Here is a 21,104-nt window from a genome sequence, read left to right on the forward strand (position 1 = left end):
TTTCTCCTTATCTTCCCCTTAATTGTCTTCTGCTGCACGTGTTTATATCAGTCCCCCTGATATTTTTATAGTCTTCAAATAGTCTTTCCCCATTCTGTTTTTAAAAAGAGAAATCTTTCTATTCCAACTGGTTGTTTTGAAAACTATGTAACTGAGGAATAATAATTCCTGGACGATCTTTTCCCTCCGTCCTCCCAATTCCTTTGCAAGCCTGACATCTGGGATCCTTTGTAGCTGAAGACCTGGATAAAAATGCTTGAAATAAATAAAATAAATGAATAAAATTCCTTTGTTTCTGCGGCCTAACTCAGAAGGAATGGAGAGAAGACCCGGTTGTTGTCTCCATTGTTCAACATTTAGGAATCAGAAACCCCTACAAACGACCAAGAGCTCTACCCGGGATTCTGGTCCACCTTCTGCCTGCCCCTGCTTCACAGTGAGGTGGAAGAGAGAAGGTACATTTCACATGCAAATTGGGGCGTTTCATTTATTTTATCTGCTTATTTAACTTATATGCAGAATTCATCATGCAAAAGGCTGGGCTGGATGAATCCCAAGCTGGACTTAAGATTGCCGGAAGAAATATCTACAACCTCAGATATGCAGATGACACAACCTTGATGGCAGAAAGTGAGGAGGAATTAAAGAACCTTTTAATGAGGGTGAAAGAGGAGAGCACAAAATATGGTCTGAAGCTCAACTTCAAAAAAACGAAGATCATGGCCACTGGCCCCATCACCTCCTGGCAAATAGAAGGGGAAGAAATGGAGGCAGTGAGAGATTTTATCTTCTTGGGCTCCATGATCACTGCAGATGGTGACAGCAGCCACAAAATTAAAAGACGCCTGCTTCTTGGGAGAAAAGGACAAACCTAGACAGCATCTTAAAAAGCAGAGACATCACCTTGCCAACAAAGGTCCGTATAGTTCAAGCTATGGTTTTCCCAGTAGTGATGTATGGAAGTGAGAGCTGGACCATCAAGTAGGCTGGTCGCCGAAGAATTGATGCTTTTGAATTATGGTGCTGGAGGAGACTCTTGAGAGTCCCATGGACTGCAAGAAAATCAAACCTATCCATTCTGAAGGAAATCAGCCCTGAGTGCTCACTGGAAGGACAGATCGTGAAGCTGAGGCTCCAAGACTTTGGCCACCTCATGAGAAGAGAAGACTCCCTGGAAAAGACCCTGATGTTAGGAAAGATGGAGGGCACAAGGAGAAGGGGACGACAGAGGACGAGATGGTTGGACAGTGTTCTCGAGGCTATCAGCATGAGTCTGACCAAACTGCGGGTGGCAGTGGAAGACAAGAGTGCCTGGCGTGCTCTGATCCAGGGGGTCACAAAGAGTCGGACACAACTAAACGACTAAACAACAATTTATTTTATGCGCCTCTTGAAGGGCACCCATTTCCAACAACCTCCATTTCCAATAACCTGCCCTGAGGCGAGGGCGCCCCCTTCTGCGGCACCCCCTTTGCCTCAGCCCCGCTCAGGGCCTACCAGGCCTTGCCGAAACCGGGGGCTCAAGTAACGGCCTGGCGGGGCCTGCCCTACGAAGCGCTGGGCTTCGCGCCTCCCGACAAGTCCCCGGCTTGGCGCGAGCTCCGCGTAGCTCGGGCTCCCCCTGCTGGAGGCAGCCTTGCCCTGATTGATTCAGGGGACCATTCCGTACTCCCATTAACCGCTCAGGTCGGAGGAACTACAACTCCCGGCATGCAACGCCGAGTTGGCGTATAGCCCTGGCGGGGGCGGGTTTTAGCCCTCTCGACAGCGTTCCTCCTCCTGCAGCCATTCTGAAGACTACAACTCCCGACTGCCCGCTGTGCCGGGGCGCGAGCCTCACCGGATATCCGGTGGGAAGGGAGGGTCCGGGGAGGGGTGTCGGAGCAGCTGCCCCGAGCTCTGCGTGAAAAGAGGATTCAGGGCAGGGGGTCGCCATGGTAAGAATGGGGTGGGGAGGGGCTTGAAATATGGGGCTCAGCCGGAGGGGGAGGGAAGGCAGGGTCAGCAATGGGGGCCCCCAAATCCAGGGGTCCAGGGTGTTGGGTGTGGGGAGGGAAAGAGGTTGCTGGTGGGAGAAATAATGATAATTCCAATTATGCCAATTTTCAATATTAGCATTTGCTGCAATGCTTCAAGACCCTAACGACTGCCCTGTAGGTAGGCCTCTGGTGTTGTGCTCATGCTTCTCTCAGGGTCAGAAGCCCACGGCCCACGGCAAGCAGAATGAGCAGCAGGGTTCTGTGGCCGCATCCTGAAGCCGACCTTGCTAAGGCCATTGGCATAAAGGGTAAAGGTAAAGGGACCCCTGAGTCGTAGCCGACTCTGGGGTTGTGGCTCTCATCTCGTTTTACTGGCCGAGGGAGTCATGTGGCCAGCATGATTAAGTTGCTTCTGGGGAACCAGAACAGCGCACGGAAACGCCGTTTACCTTCCCGCCAGAGTGGTACCTATTTATCTACTTGCACTTTGACGTGCTTTCAAACTGCTAGGTTGGCAGGAGCAGGGACCGAGCAATGGGAGGTCACTCCGTCGCGGGGATTCGAACCGCTGACCTGATCGGCAAGCCCTAAGCTCTGTGGTTTAACCCACAGCGCCACCCGCGTCCAGAGCTTTAAATCACCTGGCGTGCTGCGCCAACCTTGCCATAGCTCAGTGGTTAGAGCACCTGCCTTGCAAGCAGAAAGGGTCACCGGTTCAATACCAGGTAGGGCTGGGAGAGGCTCCTTGCCTGAAATACCTGCCATTACAGGTAGGTATCCATGTTGGTGGTCTGCTGTAGTCGAAACAAAATTTAAAATAAATTCCTTCCAGTAGCACCTTAGAGACCAGCTAAGTTTGTTACTGGTATGAGCTTTTGTGTGCATGCACACTTCTTCAGATGCACACGAAAGCTCATACCAATAACAAACTTAGTTGGTCTCTAAGGTGCTACTGGAAGGATTTTTATTTTTATTTTGCCAGGCCGTTGTTCTCGGACTACAACTCCCATCGTCCACAGATAGCAGGGTGCTCTTGTTAGGGATGATGGGAGTTGTGGTCCAGCAACATCTGGGGACCAAAGGTTGAGTAAAGGCTGGAGTGGGCAGTACATGAACAAGATGGGGCACAGGTTCTTCTGACTTGGTATAAGGCAGCTTTCTATTATCTTTTGCCCAAAATGTGCAAGGGGTATGTGGGTTGGGGAGAGAGAGTATTTGTGGAGGAGAAGGCTTTGAATAGTTGCTAGCCATGAGGCCTATGCTCTGCCTCCACTGTCTGAAGCAAGGATTTGGTGCAACAACAGTAAAATTTTAAGTAGGCTTTCCCTGCGCTTGATCCAGGCATTTCTGTATCATACTGTATTGTTTAATTAGTGTTTTTATGGAGCAGTCAAGTAATTTCGTTGTCCCCAAAGGGGGCAATGACAATAAAGATATTATTATTATTATTATTATTTATTTCTGAAATATTAACAGTACATCTATGGCTTTATCGTTCTGTATCATTTATATTGTTTTCAATATAAGTAGCTAGAAGATGCCTACAGGAGATGGTGGTAGTGCCCCATTTGACTGGCACATGCAGAGGAGGTTGTTGTTGTTGTTCAGGGCAGAGAGCAGTCCATGCTCATGGAAGTTGCATCTTTTCTTCTTCCTATTCCCTTTCCCCCTGATCACCAAGTGCTCTCTAGGAAACCCAGCAAGTGGAATTATCCAGAAATGCCAATATTTCCACTGCAACATATTATGGTTTTTAATCCAGTGACTTGGGTGTAGTGCATGGGTAGGCAAACTAAGGCTCGGGAGCCGGATCCGGCCCAATCGCCTTCTAAATCTGGCCTGCGGACGGTCTGGGAATCAGCCTGTTTTTACATGAGAAGAATGTGTCCTTTTATTTAAAAATGCATCTCTGGGTTATTTGTGGGGCCTGCCTGGTGTTTTTACATGAGTAGAAGGATGTTTACCTTCCCGCCACAGCAGTACCTATTTATCTATTTGTACTGGCGTGCTTTTGAACTGCTAGGTTGGCAGAAGCTGGGACAGATCAACAGGAGCTCATTCCGTCACGGGGATTCAAACCAGGCTGACCCCTGGTGTAGTGCATTGCAGACACAGTGGGTTCAAGATCATGGCGTGCCTTTAGTAGAATCATAGAGTTTTAGAGTTGGAAGGGCCCAACCCCCTGCATTTTGAGGAACCTCAACTAAAGCATCCATGACAGATGGCCATCTAACCTCTGCTTAAAAACCTCCACAGAAGGAGACTTCACAATCTCCAGAGTCAGTCTGTTCTTTTGCGGTTGGTCTATCACATAAATCAAGGAATCTTAGTTGTAAGAGGATTAAACTATTCTACATTTGCCTATGAATACTATTCTGCAGGTAAAAATATACTTGTTTTATCTTGGCAAAAACCATTTTACAAAAGGCATTCTGTTACTTTGCTTCCCATTTGCACTTAGATTAAAAAAACAAACTTTTTTGAAAAGTAAGATGTGCTGCCACATATAAGCCATGGAAACCTTTTGATTTGTGAAAAGGGTGGTTGTGATTTATTAACTAAATATTGCAAACACGCACACCGATTCTTGAGTTCATTAGAGTTTGCTACAACTTGTCTTCCCATAAAGAGTTCCTTGTCAAGTTCTTTGAGCTGGATATTGTGCAAATCCTTTTTGGAAGCGGTCCACTTCATTAGAGTGGGGCGGAGACTGGCCTCTTTCTGTGGCTTGGCTTGCTTGCTTGAGTTACCTGGAATCTTTACATTTCTTAATGTGAGGTCTTTGCTTCGCTTCAGCTGTGGTGTGGATGGAGCTGTGCTCCTAGCTTGTGGGGTAGCTTCAAAGTAGATTTCTTTTTGGTTTCTTGATACTAGAAAAACATGCAATTCATAACATGCTTTTTCTGGTTCAGATCTTGAATATCACTCCTAAAAATGTGCATTAAGATCTGATTTTATAATTTATTTTTTAAAAACCTATGCTCGGGCCTGAACACAGTATTCTTTGGAAGCATCTGTCCTTGAGAATTCTGGAGAGAGATAACATGTTCATATGCTTGCGGATCTGTGGCATTTCCTCTCTAGTCAATTCTTGCGGGAGGAGAAATTCTAAAGGGAAGGATCTGTCTGTTAGTTGTGCAACTCTCAGTTCCCTTGTGGCTTTTCCGTGGAAACCCGTATCCGCTACACAAACTCATTGGATAACAAGGGGCACTATCTGTTAATTTGGGTGTCTGCATTTTTTTTTTAATGCAAAGAAACGCAAGCAGCCAAGCAAAGTCTCTTCCATGGGTGTTTCTGCTTACAGAATATTCGCTGATGTCTGCATATCGAAGGAGCGGAAGCTTCAATTCAGGCATGGTGTTTCACAGTGCAAGGGGATGTTACAGCCAGGACGCGGGTGGCGCTGTGATCTAAACCACTGAGCCTCTTGGGCTTGCTGGTCAGAAGGTCGGTGGTTCGAATCCCCTGCGACGGAGTGAGTTCCCGTTGCTCTGTCGCAGCTCCTGCCAACCTAGCAGTTTGAAAGCACGCCAGTGCCAAGTAGATAAATAGGTACCGCTGTGGCAGGAAGGTAAACTGCGTCTCTGCACTCTGGTTTCCGTCATGGTGTCCCGTTGCTCCAGAAGCGGTTTAGTCCTGCTGGCCACATGACCCGGAAAGCTGCCTGTGGACAAACGCCGGCTCCCTCAGCCTGAAAGCGAGATGAGTGCCACAACACCACAGTCGCCTTTGGCTGGACTTAACTGTCCAGGGGTCCTTTACCTTTTACAGCCAGGAAAAAAAACCTTGAAGGACCACATTTGGCCCCTGGTGGAGAATGCAGAATGCCACCTGTAGGCTGCATTAGGACAGTGCTGTTATACGTGGGACCAGATCTCTCGGAAGGTGTGCCACCGCTGTCATGCTGCCTCTGCGATGAGGAAAGGCGTGGATCAGGCGTCAGCAGCCTTTTTCAGCTGTGGACCAGTCCATGGGGGGGGGGGAATTGAACGAATTCCTATGCCCCACAAAAACCCGGAGATGCATTTTAAATAAAAGCACCCATTCTACTCATGTAAAAACACGCTGATTCCCGGACTGTCCGCGGGCCGGATTGAGAAGGCGATTGGGCCAGATCCGGCCCCCTGGCCTTAGTTTGCCTACCCATGTGCAAGAGCCTATTCGAACCAGGAAGGGTGGGGTATAAATAAAAAATTATTCTTATTATGCCCATTCATTCCAGTGGGTTTACTCTGAGTAGGACTCACACTAGCTACAAACCGCAGCCTTCTTGGGCTACTTTAGATGTAGGAATCTTTTCTGCAGGGGTCAGTAAACATTTCCAGCAGGGGGCCGGTCCACTGTCCCTCAGACCTTGTGGGGGGCCGGACTATATTTGGGGGGGGGGGGAGAAATGAACAAATTCCCAAGCCCCAGGTTGCCTATCCCTGGTGTAGACGCTTGTTCAGCCTCTTTTTATTTTATTTTTTGGGAAAAGCAACATCATGTGATGCTGGAACAGATAGCCAGCCATCCCTTGTTTTTCTTTGCTGATTCTGCTGGGCTGGCTTTCTCGATACAGGGTGGGTCCCTTTCCTATCTCTTGAGCACACTAGGCATGAAGAGGCATGGATGGAGGCTGACCAGAAATAGCTGCTCTGTTCTTTAGGGACGCCCTCGAGCTTTCCCTTGAAGCACAATCCATGCACACCACAGCGAAAGGAAGTCAGGGGGAGGAAAGGGGAAGGAAGCAGCTGGGAGATCTGGCAAGAGAGGCAGGAGCTGTTCTGGTCAGGACAGTCCTCAACAGTCCAGTTTCCCTCCCACCAGCCCTAGCCAAAATATGAGGGGTGTTTTAGTGCATCTGTAGGGCATCAAGTTGGCAAAGGCTGAGTTTCGGCATTAAACCGTCCCCATGTTGGGAGGAAGACTCGGAACCCCTGTGAATGTTTGCATTTTGCAAAACGTTAAAATCTGCGTGGCTGTGTGGTTGTTCTCCCTTAGGCTGGCCCTCAAGCGAATTTGGAAAATGTGTGGTCTCAGGAGACAGTCTCTGAATTGCATCTTTGCAGGCCTCCGAGGACAACAGAATGCCCATCCAGAAATGGGACTTAGCAAAAACTTCAGTGTAACTTGCCGCCCCCCCCCCATAAGGAAGGGGATCATTCAGTGGGAATGTGAAGGCGTTCTGGGGGCCTAATCTGGTCTATCAGTTGGTTTAAAACCTTGATAACTTCAATCCTAAAAAAAGGTCAACAACTTTGGTTGGCCCTTTGGTCGGCCCTCGCAGCCCTTCATTTCATCAAATCTGGCCCTCTTTGAAAAAAGTTTGGACACCACTGCTGTACAGGCTTGCTTGGGCGTAAAGCCGGCTGAGCTTAAACTGAGCGTTAAACTATTAGCTGTAATTGTCTGTAATACATTGTGGGAAATGAATAACAACGGTCCCAGTGAGCCCAAGGCATCCATGCCTTGAGGAGGAGGCTTGTTGCTTCTCTGTCTGAGTGCCTGCTCTATCTTTGCTGCTTTCCACTCAGCCTTTTTTGGGGGGGGGGGGTGAAGCCACGATGTGTGTGTGCATTAGTTACGCTTGGCCCACACATTCACGGTGCAGAGGCTTGTTCCCAAGGTAGGCAGGCCTTTATCTCTGAGTGAGCGGCGGCTCTTGGCTTATGTCCAGTGTTAGAAACTCAGATAAATAAGCTAATTGCCAAATAGCACCTTAAAGCTAGGTTACAGTCACCACGAAATGTTGAGGTGCCTTTCTTTTGCAATGTGATTTTTGTGTTGTTGTTCCTCATTTCATTTCTATACCGCTTTATATTTTAAAGAAAAAACCTCAAAGCGGTTTGCAACACATTAAAAGAATCCGGAATAAAAGAAATTCAGGCTTCCAGGAAAATACTACAGAGCCTTCTCTGAGTGACATTTTGCTTTCCCCATGTTTACCGTATTTTTTACTCTATAAGACTCACTTTTACCCTCCTAAAAAGTAAGGGGAAATGTGTGTGCGTTTTATGGAGTGAATGCAGGCTGCGCAGCTATTCCAGAAGCCAGAACAGCAAGAGGAACCGCTGCTTTCGCTGCACAGTGATCCCTCTTGCTGTTCTGGCTTCTGAGATTCAGAATATATATTTTTATTGTTTTCCTCCTCCAAAAATTAGGTGCGTCTTGTGTTCTGGTGCATCTTATAGAGCGAAAAATACGGTATTTACCTATTTAATTTATATAGCTGCCCCATAGCAGAAGTACTCTAGGAAGACAGTCTGGTGCAGTGGTTAGAATGTCAGAGTAGGGCCTGAGAGGTCGGAGATTATTTGCCAACCCAGCATTCAGAGATCTCCACGTGGTCGCGATTGGACCCGTGCCAGTTGCAAAACGCGCCTGGGGAATTTCAAACCTTGCTTGTGTTCTGATAAGAAAGGATACTCCGACAGTGACCATAGGCAATTCTCTACCCTGCACACTGCACAAACAAATACCCAAGAGCAAAGGGTATTCTCAGCTATAATTTGTTTTTTAATAAGCATGTCCCGGGTATCAGTAGTCTGGAGGTAAAGGGACCCCTGACCATTAGGTCCAGTCGTGACCGACTCTGGGGTTGTGGCGCTCATCTCGCTTTATTGGCCAAGGGAGCCGGCGTACAGCCTCCAGGTCATGTGCCCAGCATGACTAAGCCCTCCCGAGAACCAGAGCAGCTCACGGAAACACCGTTTACCTTCCCGCCGGAGTGGTACCTATTTATCTACTTGCACTTTGACGTGCTTTCGAACTGCGAGGTTGGCAGGAGCAGGGACCGAGCAACGGGAGCTCACCCTGTCGCGGAGATTCGAACCGCCGACCTTCTGATCAGCAAGTCCTAGGCTCTGTGGTTTAACCCACAGCGCCACCCACGTCCCAGTAGTCTGGAGAATGCTTATTAAATCCCAGGTATCTTTGACGCTGCTTTCTTCCCCCTTCTACAGATTCGCTTTATTCTGATCCAGAACCGTGCTGGCAAAACGCGCCTGGCCAAGTGGTACATGCAGTTTGACGATGACGAGAAGCAGAAGCTCATTGAGGAGGTCCATGCCGTTGTGACGGTGCGGGACGCAAAGCACACCAACTTTGTCGAGGTAACGTCTCCTTCGTGTATGAAGCTGTCGTGCTTTTGCCTTCCACAGGCCGAACTGGCTTCGGCAGAGGGGATTGAGGGGACCTTTAGCTGTAACATGGCTTGGCTGGATGGCTCAAGTTACCTGCCATCGTTTGCTCTGTGAGCACCCTCTTGCCTGATCTCTGTGTTTCTGAGTACAGTGGTACCTCGGGTTAAGTACTTAATTGGTTCCGGAGGTCCGTTCTTAACCTGAAACTGTTCTTAACCTGAGGTACCACTTTAGCTAATGGGGCCTCCTGCTGCTGCCACTGCGCCGCCACTGCACGATTTCTGTTCTCCATATATATACATATATATATATATATATATATAGTGGTGCCCCGCAAGACGAATGCCTCGCAAGACGGAAAACCCGCTAGACGAAAGGGTTTTCCGTTTTGGAGGTGCTTCGCAGGACGAATTTGCTATGGGCTTGCTTCGCAAGACGAAAATGTCTTGCGATTCCTGGGGTTTTTTTTCCGCTCCCCACCCCCTTTTTCTAAGGCACTAAGCTGCTAATAGCCTTTTAGCAGCTAATCCGCTAATCCCTTAAGGCTTTAATAGCCGCTAATAGCCGCTAAACCGCTAATCCGCTAATGGGCTTGCTTCGCAAGACGAAAAAACCGCTAGACGAAGAGACTCACGGAACGGATTCTTTTCGTCTTGCGAGGCACCACTGTGTATATACAAGAAGAAGAAAAAGAAGGAAACAATACAATACAAATACAAATACACTAACACATTAAACTAACAAAACCAAACAAAAACAATTTAAACAATTTAAAACAAACAAACAATTTCAATGTCTTATCTTTCATTCACTTATTTCACCGACCTCCTCACGCCTCCCTTTTTGTATTCCACTTCTGTCAATTGTTTCAGCAATTCCTTTCTGTTCTCATCCTGAAGCAAAGTTCTTAACCCGAGGTACTATTTCTGGGTGAGCGGAGTCTGTAACCTGAAGCATATGTAACCAGAAGCGTATGTAACCCGAGATACCACTGTACAGTCATACCTCATGTTACATTTGCTCCAAGTTGCGAGTTTTCAGGTTGCGTCCCACGGCGACCCGGAAATAACGGAACGGGTTACTTCTGGGTTTTGCCACTCGCGCATGCGCAGATGCGCAAAATGACATCATGCGCAGAAGCGGCGAATTGCGACCTGCATGTGCGCAGACGCGGGTTGCGTTCTTTTCTGGCTGCAGACAGGCCTCCGGAACGGATTCCATTCGCAACCAGAGGTACCACTACTGTACCATGTGTTTCTCTAGGTGTCACAAAGTCCCGGAGGCAGCTTCCACTACAGCATAAAACACCAGCAAAAGCCTCTGCAGTGGTACCTCAGGTTACATATGCTTCAGGTTACAGACTCCGCTAACCCAGAAATATTACCTTGGGTTAAGAACTTTGCTTCAGGATGAGAACAGAAATCGCACAGCGGCAGCAGCAGGAGGCACCATTAGCTAAAGTGGTGCTTCAAGTTAAGAACAGACCTCCGGAACGAATTAAGTTCTTAACCCAAGGTACCACTGTATCTTTCTGTATTTATGCCGGATAGGAATTTGAAGGACAAGGGGAAGAACACACTGCTATTTACTTATTGAAAGTATTTTTTATCCTCCTCTTTGGCTAAAAAGGCTCTCGGAGCATTTAAAAAACCACCAGGATTACAATCTAAAGTAATCTTAAAAGTGCGTATTCTCTGAATGCCAAACTTTGTTACAGTGGAACCTCTGTTCTGAACGTAATCCATTCCGGAAAACCGTTCAACTTCCGGAACGTTCGAAAACCGAGGATCAATGGGCGGTTGGCAAAATCCATTGAAAAAATTGAGAAACTTGCCTCAGAAACCGTTTGACTTCTGAGGCACGTTCGAAAATGGAAGCAATTACTTCCGGGTTTTTTGCTTTCGGGTTCCGAATTGTTCGGCTTCCAAGATGCTCGAAACCAAGGTTCCACTGTAAATGTATTGGCACCTGCAGTTGCACAGCAAGCGAGAATAAAGACCTTTTTAATGGGTCATAGAACCATAGAATCATAGAACTGTAGAGTTGAAAGGAACCCCAAAGTCCAACCCTCTGCAATGCGGGAATCCCAGCTAAAGCATCCATGACAGATGACCCTCCAACCTCTGCATACTGAGGTCATTTTTGTATACTGTATTTTTCGCTCTATAGGACGCACTTTTACACTCCAGAAATGAAGGGGAAATGTGTGTGCGTCCTATGGAGCGAATGCAGGTTTCTTGGCTTCAGCGAAAGCAACGCGAAGCCTCCAAAGCGCAGAGGGAGCGCTCCGACCCCTCTCGCTCTCCAGGCTTCAGCGAAAGCAACGCGTAGCCTTTGGAGCGCAGCAGAACCTTGCGCTGCGCTCCAAAGGCTTCGGGGTTAGCTGCGCAAAGCCTCCGCACGGCAGTGGGGTGAAGGCACCCTGCTGCCCTGCAGAGGCTTGAAAGGCTGTCCCCGAAGCCAGAACAGTAGTTTATACAACATTTGATTCAGAATATTTTTTACTTAGAATCATAGAGTTGGAAGAGACCACAAGGGCCATTGAGTCCAACCCCCTGCCAAGCAGGAAACACCATCAGAGCACTCCTGACATATGGTTGTCAAGCCTCTGCTTAAAGACCTCCAAAGAAGGAGACTCCACCACACTCCTTGGCAGCAAATTCCCCTGTCAAACAGCTCTTACTGTCAGGAAGTTCTTCCTAATGTTTAGGTGGAATCTTCTTTCTTGTAGTTTGGATCCATTGCTCCGTGTCCGCTTCTCTGGAGCAGCAGAAAACAACCTTTCTCCCTCCTCTATGTGACATCCTTTTATATATTTGAACATGGCTATCATATCACCCCTTAACCTCCTCTTCTCCAGGCTAAACATGCCCAGCTCCCTTAGCCGTTCCTCATAAGGCATCGTTTCCAGGCCTTTGACCATTTTGGTTGCCCTCCTCTGGACACGTTCCAGTTTGTCAGTGTCCTCCTTGAACTGTGGTGCCCAGAACTGGACACAGTACTCCAGGTGAGGTCTGACCAGAGCAGAATACGGTGGCACTATTACTTCCCTGGATCTAGATGCTATACACCTATTGATGCAGCCCAGAACTTGTTTTCCTTCTCTAAATCTAGGTGCGTCCTATGCTCGGGTGCGTCCTATAGAGCGAAAAATACAGTAGTCCTTCAATGCTAGGTGGATAGCAATAGGAGCCTTTCCCCTTTCCAGCCTCCACAGTCCTACCCTAACCTGCAATAGACACCATCTTGTGCTTCTATCCAGTGATCGCTATTTTCACCACCTTTTCTCTCTCTCCCCCTGCCCCCCCAGTTCCGCAACTTCAAAATTATCTACAGGCGCTACGCAGGGCTTTATTTCTGCATTTGTGTGGACGTGAATGACAACAATCTCGCCTACCTAGAAGCCATTCACAACTTTGTGGAGGTGAGTAGTGCCTGAAGGCTTAAGTCTGCGCCCTAAGAATTCCCACGCATGTGTGCTTTCACACCCAGGCATGTGTATGAATACGTACAGTATGCGTTTGATAAGCGACGCCCCTGTGCAGATGAGGTGGTAAATTATTTCTGAACGGTACCACTTTAGACTCTGGGTGGAGGACTGTGTGATCAAGGGCTCCTGTGCTTTTTCCTCCATGCCTTCTTGAGTAAGAAACGTTTTTATTTTATTTTTTAAACCCCACACAATTAGGAATAAGGAAACAGATTACAGTGATACAGTCATACCTCATGTTACACTTCATGTTACGTTTTTTCAGGTTGCGTCCCGCAGCGACCCGGAAGTACCAGAAAGGGTTACTTCCAGGTGTCGCCGCTAGTGCATGCACAGACGTGCAAAATGACATCACATGCATGCGCAGACGCACAAAATGACATCACACGCATGCGCAGAAGCGGTGAATCGCAACCCGCATGTGCGCAGACGGGCCGCTGCGGGTTGTGTTCCTTTCATGTTGCGAACGGGCCTCTGGAATGCATCTCGTTCGCAACCAGAGGTACCACTATACCTTGGTTCTCAAACTTTTTTGATTCTGTGCACGAGACACCCATTCTGTACCGATCGGAGGCAGGAATTTTTGCTTCCATCAGGGGCTACATTCCCTTGGGCATAATCTGTCAGGGGCTGCTGCTCAGGACAGTCTCTCTGGCTGCATTTGCACCACAAATATTAAAGCACTGTGATTCCACTCTTAAACTGCCACAGCTCCCCTGCCCCCAAGAATTATGGGACCTGTACAGCGGTACCTTGATTCTCAAACTTAATCCGTTCCAAAACCAAAGCATTCCAAAACCAAGGTGTGTTTTCCCATAGAAAGTAATGCAAAATGGATTAATCTGTTCCAGACTTTTAAAAACAACCCCTAAAACAGCAATTTAACATGGATTTTACTATCTAACAAGACCATTGATCCATAAAATGAAAGCAATAAACAATGTGCTGCAGTCACACAATCAATCAATCAATCAATCAGCAGCTGAACTGGGTTTCACAAAAACAAAAAGAAGAGCCACAAAAACAAAAATGCAAAATAAATAGCAATAACAGACCTTAGTGTAACACTCAAAACGGAAGTGTGGCACTCAAATTGGAAGCGTAACACTCAAAACGGAGCATGTTTGGCTTCCGAAAAATGTTCGTGAACCGGAACACTCACTTCCGGGTTTGCAGTGTTTGGGTTCCAAGTTGTTTGAGTACCAAGGCGTCTGAGAACCAGGGTAGCACTATAGTTGAAAATACAAGAGCGACCTTAAATTTTAAAAGAGAAAGATGAAACAATAAAGGGAGGGATCCAGTTACAAACATGGAAGATTTTATTGAGACAGAACTGAAGAGACATAATCCTTTGTTTATAAAACTATCAGATCAATATACCCCAAATGCTGCTATTTTGATAGCATCACCATGTATGAATCTGGGCCCTTTATTGCCACTGGTTTATACTTACTTATACTCAACCTTTGATGGGTTTGTTTCTCCGTATAAAACATGTCAGAAACTTTAGTTGTTTGCTTCCTTACATTAAAATAAAAAATATAAAATTGCCCCAATCTCCCTGCGCAGTATGAGGCCAGGAACCTTTCTCCTAGACAGACTATCTCCTTAATATATTACTTTTATGGATACATATATTCCCCCAACCCCACCACGGGGAGATATCCTGCAATGCCATTTCCCCAGGACATGCGCGTACCTGCAGTCTGAGGGAACGGAGCCAAGTGCAGTTTAAGGAGCTCCTCCGTCTTTTGGGGAAGCTTAGCCAACACTCCCTGAAACATCCCATTTTCTGGACGCCATGGAAGGCCCCTGTGTCTCCCCATTGCAGTCTTTTAAGATGAGTTGAGAAGACCCTCTCAAGACAACTGCATCTGTTTGCTAGATGGTGACAGGAAGTTGACCCACCCCTAGCTGCCTCCTTGGTCCTGAGATGATAAGGGCAGTTCCCTTCCTGCCCCCCCCCCCCCGAAAGTACATGCGGCTGAAGGAGAAAGTTGGAAGAGTGACATCATCATCATCATCATTTTATTATTTATACCCCGCCCACCTGGTTGGGTTTCCCCAGCCACTCTGGGTGGCTTTCAACCGAATACAGTAGTACCTCGGGTTACATACGCTTCAGGTTACAGACTCCGCTAACCAAGAAATAGTGCTTCAGGTTAAGAACTTTGCTTCAGGATGAGAACAGAAATCGTGCTCCGGAGGTGCGGCAGCAGCAGGAGGCCCCATTAGCTAAAGTGGTGCTTCAGGTTAAGAACAGTTTCAGGTTAAGAACAGACCTCCAGAATGAATTAAGTACTTAACCCGAGGTACCACTTTATTAAAAACATGATACAGTATTAAACATTAAAAACTTCCCTAAGCAGGGCTGCCTTCAGATGTCTTCTAAAAGTCAGATAGTTGTTTATTTCCTTGACATCTGGTGGGAGGGCGTTCCACAGGGCGGGTGCCACTACCGAGAAGGCCCTCTGCCTGGTTCCCTGTAACTTCACTTCTCACAGGGAGGGAACTGCCAGAAGGTCCTCGGAGCTGGACCTCAGTGTCTGGGTGGAACGATGGGGGTGGAGACGCTCCTTCAGGGATACTGGACTGAGGCCGTTTAGGGCTATAAAGGTCAGCACCAACTCTTTAAATTGTGCTCGGAAACGTACTGGGAGCCAATGTAGGTCTTTCAAGACCAGTGTTATGTGGTCTCGGCAGCCACTCCCAGTCACCAGTCTAGCTGCCGCATTCTGGATTAATTGTAGTTTTCGGGTCACCTTCAAAGGTAGCCCCACGTAGAGCGCATTGCAGTAGTCCAAGCGAGAGATAACTAGAGCATGCACCACTCTGGCGAGACAGTCTGCGGGAGGTAGGGTCTCAGCCTGCGTACCAGATGGACCTGGTAAACAGCTGCCCTGGACACAGAATTGACCTGCGCTTCCATGGACAGCTATGAGTCCAAAATGACTCCCAGGCTCTTTGACATCTGGTGGGAGGGCGTTCCACAGGGCGGGTGCCACCACCAAGAAGACCCTCTGCCTGGTTCCCTGTAGCTTTGCTTCTCGCAGTGAAGGAACCGCCAGAAGGCCCTCAGCGCTGGACCTCAGTGTCTGGGCTGAACGATAGGGTTGGAGACGCTCCTTCAGGTATACTGGACCGAGGCTGTTTAGGGCTTTCAAGGTCAGCACCAACACTTTGAATTGCGCTTGGAAATGTACTGGGAGCCAATGTAGGTTTTTCAGGACTGGTGTTATGTGGTCTTGGCAGCCACTCCCAGTCAACAGTCTAGCTGCCGCATTCTGGATTAGTTGCAGTTTCTGGGTCACCTTCAAAGCTGGTCCCACGTAGAGCACATTGCAGTAGTCCAAGCAGGAGATAACTCTATGTCCTTTTATTAAGGGATGCATCAGCATAGGAGTGGAGTTGCAAAGGGGGTACAAGTGAAAGGGGACTGAGCGGAGAGATGTCCTCTTGTTCTTTTTGTCTTTTGGCGAGGAGGAGGATTGAGTGACCTGGGGCAGGAGGCAGGGAAGCAGCCAGAAGGGGTTGTGTCCATGGCATGCCTTCAGAAATTGAAGATGCCCCCCCTCGAAAGTTTTCAACCCCTATCCCAATACAGTGGTACCTTGGGTTACAGATGCTTCAGGTTACAGGCGCTTCAGGATACAGACTCCGCTAACGGAGAAATATTACCTCAGGCTAAGAACTTTGCTTCAGGATGAGAACAGAAATCGTGCTCCAGCGGCACGGCGGCAGCAGGAGGTCCCATTTGCTAAAGTGGTGCTTCAGGTTAAGAACAGTTTCAGGTTAAGAATGGACCTCTGGAACGAATTAAGTCCATTCTGGGAGGCAGTTCCAGAACAGCCAGGGAGAAAGAGAGGAATTGCTTTTAGAGAGGAGGTATTAGGGACATGGGTGGCGCTGTGGTCTAAACCACAGAGCCTAGGGCTTGCCGATCAGAAGGTCAGTGGTTCGAATCCCCGCGACGGGCTGAGCTCCCGTTGTTCCGTCCCTGCTCCTGCCAACCTAGCAGTTTGAAAGCACCTCAAAGTGCAAGTACAGTGGTACTTTCGGTTACATACGCTTCAGGTTACATACGCTTCAGGTTACAGACTCTGCTAACCCAGAAATAGTACCTCGGGTTAAGAACTTTGCTTCAGGATGAGTACAAATTGTGCAGTGGCAGTGGGAGGCCCCATTAGCTAAAGTGGTGCTTCAGGTTAAGAACAGTTTCAGGTTAAGAACGGACCTCTGGAACGAATTAAGTACTTAACCCGAGGTACCACTGTATTGTCTCTTCAAAGTGGCAGAGATAAGGGTCTTTTCCTGGTCCTTTTCACTGGACATGCCAGAACTGTGCAAAGTTAGCACTCCACCGCTGAGCTACGACTGGCCTTGCAAATGTTAGGCACCTTCCTTGCACATGGCTGTGGCCCCCCCAGATTCATGACTACCTTCCTCCTCCTCTCTTCCCAGGTGCTGAATGAATATTTCCACAACGTCTGTGAGCTCGACCTCGTCTTCAACTTCTACAAGGTGGGTTTTTGTTCCCTGACCTTTTCCAACAAGGCAGAACGAGGAAGGAAAACAAACTGCGCTTGTGGATAAAAAAACATTGGGGCTCTCGTTTATTTTATTTAGCCTGACAATTCATATGCCGCATGATTACAGGCGCTGCACAACGAGCTTAAGAGGTAAATTCAATGAAAAACTAACCATGAGATTGGAATTGACTGAAAAGGGCCACTGAAATAAAAAGGGAAGACTGCTGGTTTGGTACACACTCTTGCCATCCTTAAAGAAAAGGGGTGTTGTGCTTTGCTAAGTCTGTGCACCTACATGGGTCATGTGTTCATAGTCTTTTTAATTAAATTAAAGCTGCTATACCAGCTGCACTGGCTCCCGGTGGAGTACAGGATCAGGTTCAAGGTGCTGGTTTTAACCTTTAAAGCCCTATACAGCCTAGGACCCTCGTACTTACGGGACTGCCTCTCCTGGTATGTCCCACGGAGGACCTTACGGTCTTCAAACAAAAACATCTCAGAGGTCCCGGGCCACAGGGAGGTTAGGCTGGCCTCAACCAGAGCCAGGGCTTTTTCGGCCGTGGCCCCGATCTGGTGGAACACTCTGTCGCAAGAGACTAGGGCCCTGCGGGACTTGACATCTTTCCGCAGGGCCTGCAAGACAGAGCTGTTCCACCAGGCCTTTGGCCAAGGCACAGTCTGACCCCCCCCCCCTTTGGTAATCCTCATAGAACTCTAGCCCAATGGTTGCCATTAATTTGATTTTGAATTGATTTTAAATTGAATTGATTTTAGAATGTTGTGTTACTTTGATTGTTGTTAGCCGTTCTGAGCCCGGCTTCGGCTGGGGCGGGTGGGATATAAATTAAATTTTATTATTATTATAAAACTAAAATAAATACCGTATTTTTTGCTCTATAAGACTCACTTTTTCCCTCCAAAAAAGCAAGGAGAAATGTGTGTCCGTCTTATGGAGCGAATGCAGGCTGCGCAGCTATCCCAGAAGCCAGAACAGCAAGAGGGATTGCTGCTTTCACTGCGCAGCGATCCCTCTTGCTGTTCTGGCTTCTGAGATTCAGAATATTTTTTTTCTTGTTTTCCTCCTCCAAAAACTAGGTGCGTCTTGTGGTTTGGTGCGTCTTATAGAGAGAAAAATACGGTAATTGAGGAAAATGCTGTTTCTGAGACAGTCAGGGCATAGCGCCAGCAAAGAACAGGGCAGGGTGGCCTGCTGGTGCCAGCCCTGCCCACAAGGTGGTGTTAGACAGCTGCCTAAGGCTGCACTCCCTAAAGCTGCATCTGATTCAGTGGCCACTGAAAGAAGCTTCTGTGTCCCTGGCCTCGTTTCTGGCATCTTGAGAGGAGGAGCAGAGAGGAGGTCAAGGAAGGGTGAGGCCTAGGAAGAAGAAGAAGAAGAGTTTGGATTTGATATCCCGCTTTATCACTCCCCTTCAGGAGTCTCAAAGCGGCTAACATTCTCCTTTCCCTTCCTCCCCCCACAACAAACACTCTGTGAGGTGAGTGGGGCTGAGAGACTTCACAGAAGTGTGACTGGCCCAAGGTCACCCAGCAGCTGCATGTGGAGGAGCAGGGAATCGAACCTGGTTCACCAGATTACGAGTCTACCGCTCTTAACCACTACACCACACTGGCTCTCTCTAGGAGTGAGACATCCAACAGTGATGGGACTTGAGAGGTACCCAGCGTGCAAAAGGCCAAATTTCCCTGCCAGCTGAAGGCCCAGAATTCATGCACCGCAAGGAGTGTGGAGCAAGGAAGAGTTTCCTGCTACGGAATCCAGGGGGAGGAAAGGCCTTGCTGTGGAGCAGGAGGCATGAAGAGGGGCCCAGTCTGGACCTTTAGGGAGCTACAACCAGCTGGGCAAAACCTGGACCTTGCTGGTACCTCACCGGTGGGTGGGTTTGGAGCAGTTTTGGGTCCTGCACTTGGGCTGTTCGACTCCCGAAAGGGTTTAAAAACCCAGATGCGGCTTCCGATTGGCTGCAGGAGATTACTGCACTCAATTGGAAGCTGCGCCGGACATTCGGCTTCTGAAAAAAGTTCGCAAACCGGAACACTCACTTCCGGATTTTCGGGAGCCAATTTGTTCGGGAGCCAAGCAGTTTGACTACCAAGGTACCACTGTATGTAAAAAAGAGAAAAATACATTGGTCCCTCGGGTTACAGACGCTTCAGGGTACAGATGCTTCAGGTTACAGACTCCGCTAACCCAGAAATAGTACCTCAGGTTAAGAACTTTGACCCAGGATGAGAACAGAAATCGCACAACGGCAGCAGCGGGAGGCCCCATTAGCTAAAGTGGTACCTCAGGTTAAGAACAGTTTCAGGTTAAGAACGGACCTCCAGAACAAATTAAGTACTTAACCCAAGGTACCACTGTATCAAGCATTAAAAACTTACTTTTTTCCCTTTTGGAAAGGTGGAAGAGAAGTCCAGACACACTCTGTTCTGGATTCTTTCCAGGGGGTCCCCCACAGCGCCCCATTTCTAAGAGGAGGAACGCATTTATTTTCTCTTTTTTTCCCTTCTTTTTTTTATATAATATTTTATTAAGATTTTCAGAACATTACAAATGGAAAAAGAAAAAGAAGAAAAATACAAAAATAAAAGACAATTAAAAACAATTCGATCTTTCATAACTTATCTTGCATTTGCTTGTTTCCCGGACCTCCCCACACCTCCCCTCTTTGTATTCCAGTTCAATTTATTTATTCAGCAAATCCTTTCCCTCTTTACCTTTGTCCTTACCTTTGATCTTGATATATTATAACTTTGAATTTTCACCTGTTAACAATCCGTTTTTACATATTCCTTCATGACATTATTACTAAAAACCACTTAACCTCGATCCAACATCATTCTAACATTCATTCATTTTGCAATATTTCTGTAGTCTTTAAATTTCTTCCAATCTTCATTTATTTTCTCTGCAGGTTTACACCGTGGTAGACGAGATGTTCCTAGCCGGCGAGATCCGAGAGACCAGCCAGACGAAGGTCCTGAAGCAGCTCCTCATGTTGCAATCCTTGGAATGAGGAGCAGAGGAGTAGATCGCCTCGGATCTCCCCCCGGCAAGATCCTGCCACTACCCCCCCCTCCTCCAGGGCTCATCTCTCTTCACCCCGGTCCCCTGAATCAGTGACTTGCTCGGAGCAAATTTTTGCCACTTAACCTGTAGCTGGAGGTTTGCGGGAAGCGAGGGGGGGCATCTTGAATTGGCATTCCTGGTTCGGATTCCTAGCCGCGCTTCCTCCTGCGTGGGCCGAACGTGCGAAGGGGGCTGAGAGGCCAATGGTTGGGGCTGGGTTGCTTTTCTGGAAAAGGGGGGAAGTGGAGATAGCTGCCGTCACCCCACCCTCCCTGTGCTCCCGTCCCAACAGAACCTTCTGTCTCTGCCCTTCATGTCACCAGCCTGCTGCCCCCCCTCCCCGCCCATCCACATAAGAAAAAAAAACGTGTTGTGCCGCGTCTGCCGTAGAAGAGGGACCATAAGTGTGTGTGAGTGCGCCTGATGAGTGTGTGTACTGCCAGTAAAGTGATGTACTGATTAAATAAAGCATCTATGGGACACTTAAACCCCCACCAAGGGAGTCCTGTGTATGTTTGATAGGAGGGCGTTCCTGGATGGTTTCACCTGGCGCTTAGACGCCTTGGCACCAAATACACGTCGTAGGTTAATAAGAAGCCGCGTACAGTAATGGCAGGTTTCCAGTCGCTGGGAACCACAGGAGGACAGAGCGCTCTTGTGCTCAAATGCTGCTTGGGGGGTTTTCCATGGGCATCTGGCCAGCCACTGAGAACAGACGTTGCGAGGTGGGGGGTACCTCAGCCTTACAAACTACCGTATTTTTCGGCCCATAGGACGCACCAAGTTTTTTTTTGGGGGGGGGAATAAAGGGGAAAAATTATTTCCCCCCCCAGGCGCTTGTGGGGCCGGCAGTGGGGAGAAGCGCTCTTCTCCCCGCCGCCCGCCTTCAGA

The 21,104-nt window shown here is 48.0% G+C and overlaps 1 protein-coding gene across 1 annotated transcript; it reads left to right on the plus strand.

Moving 5' to 3' along the window:
• Positions 1–1,785: 1,785 nt before the first annotated feature.
• AP2S1 (adaptor related protein complex 2 subunit sigma 1) lies at positions 1,786–20,707 on the plus strand. Its single transcript, XM_083456366.1, has 5 exons — positions 1,786–1,937; positions 8,927–9,076; positions 12,417–12,530; positions 17,058–17,117; positions 20,059–20,707. Exons 1-5 carry the CDS (start codon positions 1,935–1,937, stop codon positions 20,158–20,160), a joined length of 429 nt encoding a protein of 142 aa, XP_083312492.1. The 5' UTR covers positions 1,786–1,934; the 3' UTR covers positions 20,161–20,707.
• Positions 20,708–21,104: the final 397 nt, after the last annotated feature.

This window comes from Podarcis tiliguerta (genome assembly GCF_965153285.1).
Source record: "Podarcis tiliguerta genome assembly, chromosome: 8".
NCBI classification, from domain to species: domain Eukaryota; kingdom Metazoa; phylum Chordata; class Lepidosauria; order Squamata; family Lacertidae; genus Podarcis; species Podarcis tiliguerta.